The sequence below is a fragment of the Marmota flaviventris genome, chromosome X (genome assembly GCF_047511675.1).
Source record: "Marmota flaviventris isolate mMarFla1 chromosome X, mMarFla1.hap1, whole genome shotgun sequence".
Lineage (NCBI taxonomy): Eukaryota > Metazoa > Chordata > Mammalia > Rodentia > Sciuridae > Marmota > Marmota flaviventris.
Window position 1 is genome coordinate 14,223,782 of NC_092518.1, and position 14,802 is coordinate 14,238,583.

At 39.3% G+C, this 14,802-nt stretch overlaps 1 protein-coding gene across 7 annotated transcripts in view; it reads right to left on the reverse strand.

Annotated features, from left to right (window-relative positions):
• Window positions 1-14,534, reverse strand: part of Bclaf3 (BCLAF1 and THRAP3 family member 3) — a 54,061-nt gene extending 39,527 nt beyond the window's left edge. For 6 of the 7 annotated variants that reach the window (XM_071606189.1, XM_027927246.2, XM_071606190.1 and 3 more), the window contains exons 1-3: window positions 14,421-14,534; window positions 4,147-4,221; window positions 339-908 (exon numbers count right to left, since the gene is read on the reverse strand). In XM_071606189.1, coding sequence (XP_071462290.1) covers window positions 339-908; window positions 4,147-4,187 — 611 coding nt within the window. In that variant the 5' untranslated portion in view covers window positions 4,188-4,221; window positions 14,421-14,534. Of the gene's footprint in view, window positions 1-338; window positions 909-4,146; window positions 4,222-14,224; window positions 14,247-14,420 lie in introns of those variants that run through there. The other variant, XM_071606186.1, reaches the window with a different exon arrangement.
• Between the last annotated feature and the right edge of the window lie 268 nt (window positions 14,535-14,802).

The window sequence follows — 14,802 nt, forward strand, 5'->3', positions numbered from 1 at the left end:
AGAAAGTAAGAATTTATATGTGTAGAATGTTGGGCAGCATGGCTTTAAATGTAGAACGCAGTTGTAAAGATAACCTATAATCCCACAAGCCTGCATAGAGGCACAAGGTAGTTATACAGGAAAATACCATCTTTTTAAACATTTTAGCTAACAACATGATTTACTCTAAAAAGAAATAATTTCACTACTACTACCAGTAGACTACAACTATATTACAATGCTTTTTATCTTTTTTAAACAAAAGCTTTTCAAGGTGGTTATCTTCAACCATAAAGTAAACAGACTTTTCACTTGAGGCTTTATATACCAAATTACCCAGGTTTAATGTTTTCCTATACCTCTTCTGAAAAGAGCTCCTTGTGTCAAAGTCTTCTGAGCTTCTTCTAGGTGACTGGGAATATTTTTCTTCTTGCATCCTCTGGTGCCTCAACTCATCTTCATGCCACTTCCCTTCAAATCTAAAGGAATCTGCTATTGACCTCTGAGGTGGTTTCCCTCTTCTCCCACTTCCTCTAACTCTGCGGTCATCAGGAATATACCTTCCTTGCATTTTCTGGGGATAACAATTCCTCTCATGCTCTATGTAGGGTACACCCTCTGAGTATGTGGGTATATACTGAGATCTTCTGTTACCATCCCCTCTTCCTGGTGAATACACTCGGTGAGGATTATATGTGTAAAAATTTTCTACAGAGTTTCTTATCTCAGGGGAAGGTGATCTATGTTCATAAGATCGGTAATATAGATTTCCACGAGGGGGAATTCTTTGTTTATTCTGTTCATGTTTCTCACTGTCCATTCTCCAAGCAACAGGTCTTTTCGGATATTTTCTATATTCACAGTCATAATGCCCATGAGAATATCTTTGCTTGTAGTATTCAAAATTTCTAGGTACTGGTGATAAAGACCTATGTAAACAAACACAGAAAAGTTTAGCCCATTTTAAGACAATAAACTCTTTGTCTTAATATGTCCTACCTAAAACATTTGCCTTTCCTAAAATTCCACTGATTCTCTTACTCAAACTAAATTCATCAATTTGCTACATATATACATTTTGAATTGTACATGGAGGGGGGGTCTGATAATAGTACTGCCCAATTTGACAACACTCTTTCCATCTGAACCAATGTATTCCATATGCATGTCAAAATGGGCTGAGTACACCCATCCTACTAAAGCAGGACCAGCTTAGATTCAAGGCAAGATCTATTTTGGAAGATTGTTAATAGCAAAGTACTGGCAAAAAAAGATACAGTGACTTCAAAGGGCTGATCAGCAAAAGCTTGTATCAGAGTCAATGGCCAAGTAAGAAATAAGCAGAAACAGTAGATCAACACGAATAAACATGTATGAGAGTGTCTGAAAAAAATCAAACCCAGCCTCTGAAATTAAGTTAGATTCTAAGATCCAATGATGTTACAACCCAAACTCAGACACCTTATTGACCCCATAGTTTTTCCAACTGATCGTCTATTCTCTTTCCTAAAGCTGTATCAATAAGAGACATACACTTAACAGGTGGCAGGGAGAGGGGACAGAAAAGTCTTAAGACTCGAATCTTAGGTTCAGTTTTGCTCTAAGTACTTCTATCACAGATAAGTTGCTTTTCTTTCCCACTCCTGCTCCCTTATATATCAACTAAAAGATGTGCTGTTCAAACAGCTTGTTAACTTTGGTGAAAGTGTGCTTTAATGCAACTACAATAGTCTCCAGGGACAACACATGCCTTCTGTATCCACCTTCTCTAGTACCTCAGCCTTGCCAACATGAAGCCTTGTATTCCCACTGAGGAGGAAGGCTCCTGTATCCAGGGAAACCAGTCTGGGTTCCCCAGCCTTAAAGATAAGAGAGAGGAGCACCACTATCTGGAACACAATAAAATTCAATTTTGCACCCGAGGACATTAACCAGTCTGACCTGCCTCAATCTCCTTTCTGAAGGTTTAATGTCTTCTCACCAATGAGGAAGCCTCTTTTGCAGTTTTTTTAAAAATCATCCCTTCTCAGAAGGTACCACAGAGTTGGAGCAACCACGAGTGACCTTTTTCCTTTTAGTGACAAGTCTGTGTTTTCCATACATTAAAGGAAGCAGATCTATCTTATTTGGTTACCTACTGGGACATATATACTAGACTTGGCAATTATTTCCCTCTGGAGTCACCAAGCTGGATATATTGGTATTATTTCATTGAAACGAATCTCTGCCATCTAGCTGGCTTTACCTCATCACAAGAAGTCTTTAAATGGAAGAGTCCATCTCTTTCACTACCAAGGAGAAAAGCTGGTAGTCTGAGGCAGAAACCTTGCAGACTGAAGAAAATACTCAAGATCTTAAAGTACCCTCATTTCACATTAAAAACTGCTTTGAGACTATATTTTATATCATATTTTATTATATAGCACCCCTTTCTTCTGGAGGTTGCTGGAAAGGTTGTTACCATATTTGATTCTCTTAAAGGGACAAAAGAAAACTGGAGTCTGTTGGGGAAGAGTTAGTTCTTTAGTCTCTGGAGTTCAGCAAGGCAAGTCTTGTGAGCAGAGGCACTGACAGCTTTTGTTTCAAGGAAAACAGCCTTGGAAATAGAGACAGAGACTCCCTCAGGGACTGAGGGCTGGTTTGTTTGCTGCCCAGAATAATAAGATAATGTCTCCTCCAAGGTAAAGGCTGGGGGCTTTGCCTACAGCTATTCATAGGAAACTCAGGTTCTTCAGTTATGCCAAAATTCCATTGTTGGCAAAGACAATGGGTAATCCCACTGCTTTGCATCATCCACCTAGCCAGCTACTTCACAGTGCTGGCCCTCAGGAGACCTAGAGGGTAGGGCGTACAATAGGAACTTAAAGCTCAAACTGCCTACTGTAGTATGAGTAATAAAGGCCTTTGTCTCTGACTCAGGAATGCTTTGTGGCAAGCTAACACACTAGCCTGCAGGTAGAATAAAATATCAGACCCTTTATAGTTGTTTTTTTTTTCCCCTTTATAGTTCTTGACAAAGAAACCTAAGAAGAAATCCAGAAATCAGGTTCTCCCTAAGCTTCCCAGGGTCTCTTGTGTCCCTCATCAGAACCTAACACAAAAGGGTGAAACAAAACAACCTCTGTGATACCTTCCACGTTCAAATCCTTTGTTTCTTTGTATTCCCTTTTCTTTCTGAAGATCTTCCCCCATTACAATTTGGTCTTGTGGATTACAAAATGAAAACTGTTGAAGAACTGATTGATTAGTCACTACACTGTCAAAATGAACAAGCACAGTGGCCAAGGTACATTAACATGAAAAGCTCGGCCTGTCTCTTACGTATATGAATATGGTCCTTTTTAAAAGTCCCAAGACAAACTAACTGCATTTACTGATCTATGCCTTTGCTTTTCTTCTCCCCCTTAACCAGAATACTTGATTCACTCTTTCTACCTTTAAAAATTTTACCTATCCTTCAATGTCCAGCTAAAATTATCACCTCTTTTTTAAAGACTTTCTTAGTTCCCTCCACAGACACAGAATTATTCTCTCCCTGTAGATCCAGAAGGCTTTGTCCCATTCCTACCGGGTCATAGCTGGCTATCATGTCGGTCTCTCCAGCCAGCCCGTATACCTACTGAGGCCACTGAAGATGGAAGCCCCAGAACCTGGCTGTAGCAGATGTACAATAGACATTGAACTGTTCCAGTCTATGCATATATATACTGTTGATACTACCCACCAGAAAAGAGGGGAGTTGAAATACAATTGGGCTCTTCAAAACTATTATTCTGCCATGAAGAAGAAACTAGAACCTCCTTATTTTCTGATTCTACATTTCTTCAAACACATAGATTATGAAAAAATAAGATAAAACACACATAGAAGAGTTCTGAACCACACGTGAATTTTTAAAAAATGTAACACTCTCAAAGATGTTTCTCACTCTCCCTTGCTGTGACCATTCCATTTCTTTTTATTATAAATTAATTCTAGATGCCAATAATTAAACTGTCAGCTCTTAGAATCTAGAAATACAACCTCTACCATGATAAATCACCTACTGTGAATAACCAAGTCCCATGAGTTTATTTAAATAGATTTTAAACTAGTACTGGTGAATTTCAAAATCATAGCACATCCCAACTCCAAGTTGCTTACTCTGCTAAACTAAGAACTGCTCACCTGTGTTTCCACCTGGGCGATCTAGATCGTGACCGTGCCATCCTTTGACACGTGAGCCACTATCCACTTTTTACACTGCAAAGAAACACAATATTAGCAAGTTTATAGAAATGAGCCTGCAATCTGTTCTAAAACATGGTGAATGTGACCAAGAGAAAGTTACTTAACCCCTTTGTGCTTCTGTTTTCCCATCTGTAAAATAGGGAATGATAATAATAGCACCCACCTTATTGGAATGCTGTCAGGATAAAATGAATAAAATCAAGGATCAGCAAATTTTCTGTTAAGCACCACATTGTGATTATTTTAGACTTTTTAGACAATTTAAGGTCTTTGTCGAATTTGTTCCTTCTCTTTTAGAAAAAATAACTCCTTAAAAATGTAAAGCCATGGCAGAGTGCTTGCCTAGCATGTGCGAGATCGAGTTCGATCCTCAGCACCACATAGAAATAAATAAATAAAGGTAATGTGTCCAACTACAACTAAAAAATAAATATTTTTAAAAAATGTAAAGCCATGGGGCTGGGGCTAAGGGATAGTGCACTTGCCGGGCATGTGTGAGGCACTGGGTTTGAGTCTCAACACCACATATAAATAAATAAAGATCTATTAAACAACTAAAAAAAATTTTTTTTAAATGTAAAGCTGGGGCTGGGGATGTGGCTCAAGCGGTAGCGCACTCGCCTGGCATGCGTGCGGCCCCGGTTTGATCCTCAGCACCACATACAAACAAAGATGTTGTGTCCACCGATAACTAATAAATAAATAAATAAATATTTAAAAAAAAAAGTAAAGCCACGACTAGATCACTTTGAGATGTGCTGTAAGTATTAAACACATCTAATTTCAAAGACCTGGTTAAAAAAATATATCATTAATATATTTTTAAATATTTATCATGTTAAAATTATTATTGGGGTATATTGGGTTAAATATGCTATATTGTTAAAATTAGTTTAAAAAATAAAAATGTAAAAATGATTTTTAGCTCAAAGATCAAAGAAAAATAGGCCTGGCAGGCCAAATTCACTATAATTTGATGACCTCTGAGTTAAATCATGAAAAGAGGTTATTATGTTTTGCGCATACCAACTGCTAAGTAAGTATTCCAAAAAGAAGAAAAAATAAACCCAGAGTTCCTCTATTTGAATACAACCATTACTACCTTCCTGTCTTTTGCCATGTACATAAACACTTCATGTAATCACAGTCAAAATGTTTAGAGATACATGATAATATATCCTGTTTTTAAATTGCTAGATTACAAGAATTACAATTCTTAATTATAATACTCAATTGCTGCCTAATTTTCCAACAGATAAACATACCCAAAACTTAATTAGGCATTACTAGACATTTAGTTTACTTCTGATTTTTTTCCTACGCTGTTTCTTCTTCTTCTCTTTTGGGGGTGGGTGCTGGGGTCTGAACCCAGGGCCTCACACATGCTATGCATGAGCACTACCACTGAGCTACATCCACAATCCAAATAAGTACATTTTAAAAGTCACTTCTAAACTGGAAATTTTAAGCAATCTTCAGTATTTAAAAGAAACTGATCACTTCAGGAACTGAATTTTGAAAATACATAATTGGAGTATAATTTTCCATACTAGCCATTATTTATATCTCACTTCTGATTTATAATTAAGTAGTTCCCAACTTAGTGGCTCCAAAGCCCTAGTAGCTTTCAAAATCGTTGCCATGCATCCATGAATAATCATACAGTCACTATGCACAGACTACGGAATGGATAACCATACGTCTCATATATTATGTACCTCTATGCTGCAAATTTCTGAAGATACTGTGGTAATTATTAAAATATAAATAACTTGTCACTGTAGGTTTTCCACCAATATAAAAAGTACAACTGTTATTGTGTAAATATAAGTTAAAAAAGATGTGGGGCACAGGGTAAATAGAAAATACTATGATAATGGTGAGAAAACAAAATATGGGGAGGTTGAAATTTATTTTCATTTTATTTATTAACAAAATAATCTATTCAGATATAATTTCAATGACAAAAATTTAACCCATTTGAAGTATACAATTCATTGGTTTTTAGGATATTCACAAGGATGTACACCATCTAATTTTAGAATATTGCATACCCATAAAAGAAATCCCACTAGCAGTAATTTTACACTCCTTTCCCAACTTGGCCCCTGTCAACCTCTAATCTACTTTCTATTTCTATGGATTTGCCTATTCAGGAAATTTCACATAGGTACCCTACTAGTCTACCACACCATAGAATCACACAATATGTAGTCTTTTGTGACTGGCTTCTTGGCATAACATTTTCAAGGTTCATCCATGTTACAGCATCTATCAGTACTTTGTTTCTTTTTATGGTTGAATAATATTCTACTATATGGATATACCACATTTTGTTCATTCATTCACCTTTAATTACACATTTAGGTTGTTTCCACCTTTTGGCTATTATGAATGATGCTTACTTAAATACTTCTGTTCAGGTTTTTGTGTGGACATATATTTTCACTTCCTATATATCTAGGAGTGAAACTGCCTGGTCATATGGTAAATTTGTTTTTAACTTTTTCAGGAAATACCAAACTTTTCCAAAGTTGCTGTGCCATTTTACTTTCCCACCAGCAGTTATGAGGTTTCTAATTTTTCTATATCCTCACCACCATTTATTATTATATTTTTTTATTATAGTCACCTGTGTTAGTCCATTCTCCATCACTATAACAAGACCCGAGATAACTAACTTATAAACTGAAAAGGGTTATTTTGGCTCATATTTTGAGGGTTTCCTATCCAAGATTGGGGGAGCCCATTGCTTTGGGCCTCTGAGGACATGAGGACAGCAAGAATAGGAAGCATATGATGGAGCAAACTGTTGATCTCATGGCCAAGAAGCAAAAGAGGTTCCGCAATGCCCTTCAAAGACACAACCCAAACGATGGAAGGAGCTCCCATTAGGCCCCACCTCCTGTGGGTTCCATTAACGTACAATAAATAGTGCCACCCTAAAGACTAAGGCTTCAACACATGGATCTTTGGGGGACACTAAACTAAACCAAAGACCATCCTAGTGCATATGGCATGGTATCTCAGTGTGGTTTTGATTTGTATGTCCCTAATGTCTGATGGAGGGTAACCTTGAAACATGTAAGAAAACTATGATATTAATCATACTTCCTTTATTTTGATGTAGTAATTTCAGTTGCACTTACACCTAATTGCTTTCTACCTTTTTTCCTAGCCCTATGGGACTCTTTTCCTCCAGGTACCCTACTAGTCTACCACACCATACTACTTGCTTTCCTGATCAGGCATGCTGTTCCTACCACACAGATGGCCTTGCCTCAGTCTGTCTAACAAATTCCTATCCTTTCAGGACTACTTGACCATCATCTCCCCTGGGATTCTTCCCTGGTTCCCCTGCACCCCTGCCTAATTTCTTCTGCCTTGGGAATTCTGGGTTGGTTCTGTGATGATTTTAATACACTATTTTTTAATCTTTATTTTTTATGTGGTGCTGAGGATTGAATCCATGCATGCAAGGCAAACCCTCTACCACTGAGCTACAACCCCAGCCCTAACACACTATTTATTTACATAATTTTATTTATTTCAATAGGCAAAGGACTCCAAATAGCATACCACAGAATACAAAATTCAAATATCCCATCTCATAGATGGACAACCTATTAGTAATTGGGAAAATGCCAGTTAAGATCATAGCCACTTCTTGCCTGTCAGATTGACCAAAAAACTTTTAAGTTGTTTTTCTGGAGTGTTGGAAAGGATATAAAACAATAGGAATTCTCATATACTCCTAGGACAAATATATACAAGTATAACTACTTTGGAAGCAGTATGGTAATATCCAATAAAGTTGAACATGCCCATATCCCACAACTCAGCAATTCCACACAGGAAGAACCTTGGAGCAGTGGTTGTCAAACTTTATAGTATGCACTCAAATTACCCAGAGGGTTGATTAAAATACAGATTTCTGGGCCTAAAGTGGGCCATGATTCCAGCAAGTTCCCAGGTGATGTGGATGTTGCTGCTCCAGGGACTATAGAATCATTCACTGGCTTGGGGGCAAAAGTGGAGATCACTTAGGAGTAATGTTTACAAGTCATATTTATTGCATGTGATAAAAGAAGTTTTATCCCTAAGAATATTTCCTTTTGGATAATATTAAAATTAGCTTTATAAAATTCATACTACTCAAAAATGGGTAATTTTTATTGCATATAAATTATACCTTATAGCTGTAAAAAAAGTAGCTTTGGGGTGATGAAACTGTTCTAAAATTAAGATAACATATTATGGAAATGGTTGTAAAACTGCAAAAAATACCAAAGACCATCTGATTGCTCACTTTAAACAATATACTATATCTCAATAAAACTATTTTAAAAATATTAACTTAGCAATTATTTAGTACACATCAGTTTTAACAAAAAGTACTAGTTCTAGAGATTAATGGATAAGAGAGACAGATTAATTTAAATGTACAGCCTGAACTAAGAATGGTTTTTACATTTTTAAAAGGTCGAAGATGACCATGAAGATGAAGATAAAAGAAGTAGCAGCAACAGAATTGTATATGGCTCACAAAACATGAAGTATTATCTGGCCCTTTAGAGAAAAAGTTTGCTGATCCCTGATTTAAACTTAACATACTTGGGCTGGGGATGTGGCTCAAGCGTTACCACGCTCGCCTGGCATGCGTGGGGTGCTGGGTTCGATCCTCAGCACCACATAAAATAAAGATGTTGTGTCCACCGAAAACTGAAAATTAAATATTAAAAAAAAACAAACTTAACATACTTGTTAAAAGCAAATTTAATCAAAGGGACCAGAGCTTTAAGAGAAAAGAAAACAGCCAAGATTTGTAACTTGGAGGAAGATGTCAATAACAAAAGGTAAATTCAATAATATTGCTACTGAAGATAAAGGGGCAGGAGCAGTGAAAGAACCTGTGTGCCCCTGAATGTAGAAAGGAGACACTTGGACAGCAGAGTCATGCGTTCCAGGAGGATACTGAAGAGGATGCATGTGCTAAAAGAAGCCAACCTTATCAGGAGGACACTGGACACCCACCCTTCCCAGCTGAAGGACCCAGCTCCACCAATTCACTTCCTCCCACAATATCCCTTTCCCTTCTCCATTATATCCCTTCTATCATCACACAACCTTGTATAATTCTCCCATCTCTATGGAACCATACCCACCTGGGGCTACCACCCTACCTCTCCCTTAACAACCAAATTTTACAAAAGGACTTCCTATATGTTACAGTCATTGTCTCCAGTCTTTCTTAGTCCCTTCTTGCTGTCCTCTTCCTCAACCTGGCTTCCACCCCATCATTGAAGCAAACTTCTCTAGCCAAAATCACTAATGAAATCCATGTTGCCAACTCCAGTCGTTATTCTCCTTTCCCTCCTCCTCCTTGACCTACCAAAAGCATTGAACACACTTTCCTTCTCGAAACATTTTCTTCACTTGGATCCAAATATACTATACTTTCCTGGTTTTTCTCCTACCTTCATAAGAATCTCTTCTGTCTCTTTTGCCAGATTCTCCTCAAGTCCCCCCTTTCCACCCCTGACCCTTCATAATGAACCCAATCTCCTTCTGACTGACTGACTTCAGTCTGGCCTTCTCACAGCCTACACTTTCTCCCTAGTCTATACTCTAAATCAGTCCCATGGTTTTAAATACCCTATAAACTAGAAAACTTGAGGTTTCTATCTCCACCCTCACCTATGCTCTAACTCCAGTCTTGCAACTGGAGTTGGATGCTGTAAGTATATCCAAGAGCAAATTCCTGACTTCCCTCCCAAATCTTCTCCTCCTACAGTCTGTTCCATCTCAGCAAATGGCAGCTCCATCCTTCTAGTTCTCAAAAAAAAAAAAGGAAACACAAGTGTCTAATAAATATATAAAATATACTCAACTTTACTAAGAATCCAGGAAATAAAATAACAAGCTATTGCCTCATAGGCATGAGATTTACAAAAAATTGTAAAGTCTGATGGTACGTATGTGATGACAGGCAAAAAGAGAATTTCTCACCTGAGGAAAATTCCTCTCACAAATAAACATGAAGCAGGAGAAAACTAAGTCTGCGTGTCAAACAGACTTAAATACTGTATATTCAAAAGTTTTTGAGATTTGAGTTAGAAATTAAAAACTAAGAACGGGACTGGAGATGTAGCTCAGTGGTAGAACACCTACCTAGCACACTTGAGGCCCTGGGTTCCATCCCCAACACTGCAAATGACCAAACAAATACAACCCCCTAACAACAGAAATAGACCAAGCCAGGCATGGTGATGCAAGCACCCATAGTCTCAGCGCTTGGGTGGCCAGCAGTAAGATCACTTGAATCCAGGAATTCCAGACAAACTCAAGCAACACAATGAGACACTGTCTTAAACAAACAAAACAAAGAAAGAGGGCTGGGGTTGTGGCTCAGTGGTAGAGTGTGCACCATGCACATGTGGAGGCACTGGGTTCGATCCTCAGCACCACATAAAAATAAATAAAGGTATTGTGTCCATCTACAACTAAAAAAAATATTAAAAAAAAAAACCCAAACAAAGAAAGAGACCAAAGCCACACAAACAAAAAGCAGAAAGAAATGAAAGGAAAAAAAATTAACTGAACTCAAGGAAAAAAAGTGGAATAAAAAGATGATTTAAATCATCTCAAACGTGAAGACTAAATTACAAAGTGCTAAAGGGAAGGATAAAAAATTTAATAAGATACATAAAAGGAAGACAGGAAACCAAGAAAATAAAAATGACACTAAGGGAGGAGAGGAAAAGAGAAAACCCAGTAGGAACTGAGGTAAATAAGGAATATGTGTATTATTATAGCCCTTAAAGAAAAATAATATTACAGAATTGAACTAATATTTAAAACTATAATTCAAGAAAACTTTCCAGAAATGGAAAAATACCTTATATACCCAATCTACACATTAAAGGACTCACCAGTTACCTAGGAAAAACTAACTTAGAATGATCAACTCTGAAACATAGTATAGTAAAAAATATTTGATTCAAAGATAAAGATAAAATCATCAAGATTCCCAAGCAAAAAATAACTTAAAAATCTAAAAGAATAAGACCATCATCAGATTTTTCAAAACCAAAACACAAAGCAAGGTGGAAAAACAGAGCATTAAAGACAAACGAACAAACTTGGGGGCTGGGGCAGGGTGCTTGTCTAGCATATGTGAGGTCCTGGGTTCAAATCCCAGGACTAGGGAAAAAAAAAAGTAACTCAATGAAAGCAAGTATAAACCAAAGATTTTATATCAGCCAAGATATCCCTCAAATATTATGGTGACAGAAAAGTAATTTTCAACATAAAAGAACATAGGGAATTTAGCACTTACTAGCTCTTCCTGACAAATCTAGAAAATGAGCCGGAGATACAAACCTCATCCAACCAAACTATGACTGCGGAAAGACAGCAAAAGGACTGAGAGTGAGCACATAAAAATATGAGCCAGGCACAATGGCACACATCTGTAATCCCAGAGACTTGAGAGACTGAGGCAGGAGGATTACAAGTTCAAAATCAGTCTCAGCAACTTAGTGACACGCTGTCTCAAAAAAATAAAAAGGGCTGGGGATGTGGCTCAGTGGTTAAGTGCCCTTGGGTTCAATCCCTGGTACAAAGTTTGTGTGTGTGTGTGTAGGGGTTAAGGGTGTAGCTCAGTGGTAGAATGTATTTATAGGATGTGTGAGGCCCTGTGTTCAATCCCTAGCATGCATACACACACACACACACGCACACGCACACACACATATATATGCAAACATACATGTAAAACACTAAAAGAAAGATGAGGATAAGGGTGGGAGACTAATGTAAAATCGTTGCATTTGCGGTCTGGGGTTGTGGCTCAGTGGTTGAGCACTTGCCTAACACATGCAAGGCCCTGGGTTTGATCCTCAGCACCACAAAAAAATAAATAAAATAAAGGTACTGTGTCCAACTACAACTAAAAAAAATATTAAAAATTGTTGCATTTGTGACAGAGTAGAAATATTGCAATAAAAAATGAGAAGAAAAAGAGAAAAGAGGAATGACAGAAATAGCTTCACTGGCCATGTAGGCAATGGACAGATTTTAAGGATATTGGGGGTAAAGTAATATACTAGATACTAAGAGGTTAAACAAATCAACATGCAATGCTGAGACAACTGGATATTCATAAGCAAAAGAATAAAGTTTGGCTTAAGCTTACACCATACATAAAAATTAACTCAAGGGCTGGGGTTGTGGCTTGGTGGTAGAGTACTCACCTCACACGTGTGAGGCACTGGGTTCGATTCTCAGCACCACATAAAAAAAAATAAACAAAATAAAGGCATGCTGTCCATCTACAATTACAAAAACTTAAAAATCCCTTGTTCAGCTATATAACCTTTCTTTACTAAACTGGTAAAGGTGGAATAAAAGATGAGAAATTGAATTACTATCAATAAATAAGAAAAATAAGTGATAACAAATGGGTCGTTTTTCTACAGAAATCCTTAAATTTTGCCTTTTGATAGGATGTGGATAAGGTCACCCACAAATTATTGGTAGGAATGCAAAATAGCAATGCCTTATAGAGTGAAAATGAACAATTCACATTTGTTTTTATAAAACCCTTTATTTGAATACTCTGCTCAACAACTCCATCATCTAGGAATTTACACTAAGGAAATCTATCCAACAATGTGTTTAAGTAGTGAAAAATGCCAAATAACTAACTAACTAAATTATTACAGCCATATAATGGCATGATATATAATTGGAAAAAAGCAATTACAAAAGAGTTTACCTCAAAAATCTCACGTATTCATCTCTGCATTTCTGTGCAGAGATGAATAGGTGAATTTTTCATTGTGATTTTGTATATTTTTAAAGTTTTGTATGTGAATGGCTTACTAAATATTTTTCTTTATATAAATGTTTCTAATAAGGCATATTAAAGGTTTTCTGGGGGATGTTGTGAAACTGCAGGGATTTCAAATTAAAAATTTTGCAGCCATTTTTAAAAATACTATTAAAAATAAAGCATCACTGGGGGTGTGGCTCTGGTGGGGGGCCTGCCTAGCATGTTCCAGGCCTTGGGTTGGATTCCCCAGCACGGCAGGGGGGATAAAATAAATAAATAAAGCATTAATATACTATTACCATTAAAATACCATTGAAAAATAAAGCACTCTACCCTGACTTGCCACCGTGCCTGCCTGTAGCTGCCTGTAGTTCCAGCTACGCTGGAGGTCGAGGTGGGAGGATCGCTTGAGCCCAAGAGTTCCAGACCAGCCTGGTCAACATATCAAGACCCCATCTCAAACAAAATAAAAGCACGCATTATGAATCCTCAGCAAAACCTTTTCAAATTCCAGTCTTTCCTTTGGACCTGTTCGCATTTGGAGGTTGGGGGGAGGGCTTAAAAGGTTGCCTGACCAGTAGCTTGAGTGACACTGATTTCTACCTTTAGTTTGTAATGTGTTCCAGAAAAGAAAGGCAATCACCTAAAAGGCATCTCAAAAAACACCTCAGAAGGAAAATATTTAGAGGTGTAAGTTTCTCTTCCATTTATTTCCCTCCTGACCTACTACCAGGGCAGTCCAGACTGTGACTGGCCCAGTTTCCCAAATACATCCTAGAGAAGCACATGAGATGCGCCAATTTTCAGTATACGTTTCCTAAGACAAGTTTTACTATGTAATGCAGGATAAACAGGAGCCTTCACTACTCATTCTCAACGTAATCAAGAGAAGATGCCGCTGCGCTGCGGGAGCACTACACGAGGACAAAGCGGGGGCTCCTAGGCTCAGATCCCGCAGGCGACGTGTCGGGGACCGCCTCGGGAACAAGGGCATAGTCCCTGGACACCGCCTTCCCTCCGCCCCCATGACAGACGCTAGGAACCGCGGGGACTGCAACCTGCCGGAGAACCGGGAAAGAGTGGGGTCGCGTAAGCAGGTGCCCAGGTCGCCGCACCAGAGGGAAGACACCGGTCGAAAGGCCAGAGGGACGCTGGCGAACCATCCGCTGGGAGCCTAACCTGAGCGGCCGCTCCCGAGGCTGAACTGGCCGAGAGATCGAAGAAAAACCGGGGAGCGGTCCGGACCTGAGCCGGACCGCCGCATCTTCCCCGCAGCCCCAACCGCCACCCAGAGAACCGCCCATCCCGCGCGGAGGACACGCCCTCCCTGCGGGCCTAGGCCTCTACGCCCCGCCCGTTCCCCAGGGCCGCTCACCCAGCCGGGAAATCCCCGCCGTCGCCACCGCCGCCACCGCCGGCCCCTCGGGCCTCGCCCCTCACACAGCCGCCGCCTCCTACGGCAGCGGCACCACCACTACCTCAGCCGGGCCGCAAGACCCGGAACCACTTCCTTCCGGAACCGCCTAGCCCCGCCCCCACCCCGCCCACTGTCGCGGCCTCGCGCTGAGCCAGCTCTCCACCGACCCTTCCACACTTCCAACGACTATGCCCCGCCCAGTCTGCTCCGGCCAGAGCGCCTGCGCCCTCTGCAGGCCATTCCCACCTTGACCGTTGTCGAGGGCGCCTGCGTCCCGTTCTTTGCCATTCTCCTGCCTTCCCAGTTCAGCTAGAGCGCTTGCGCCTATTCCCACCCTTGA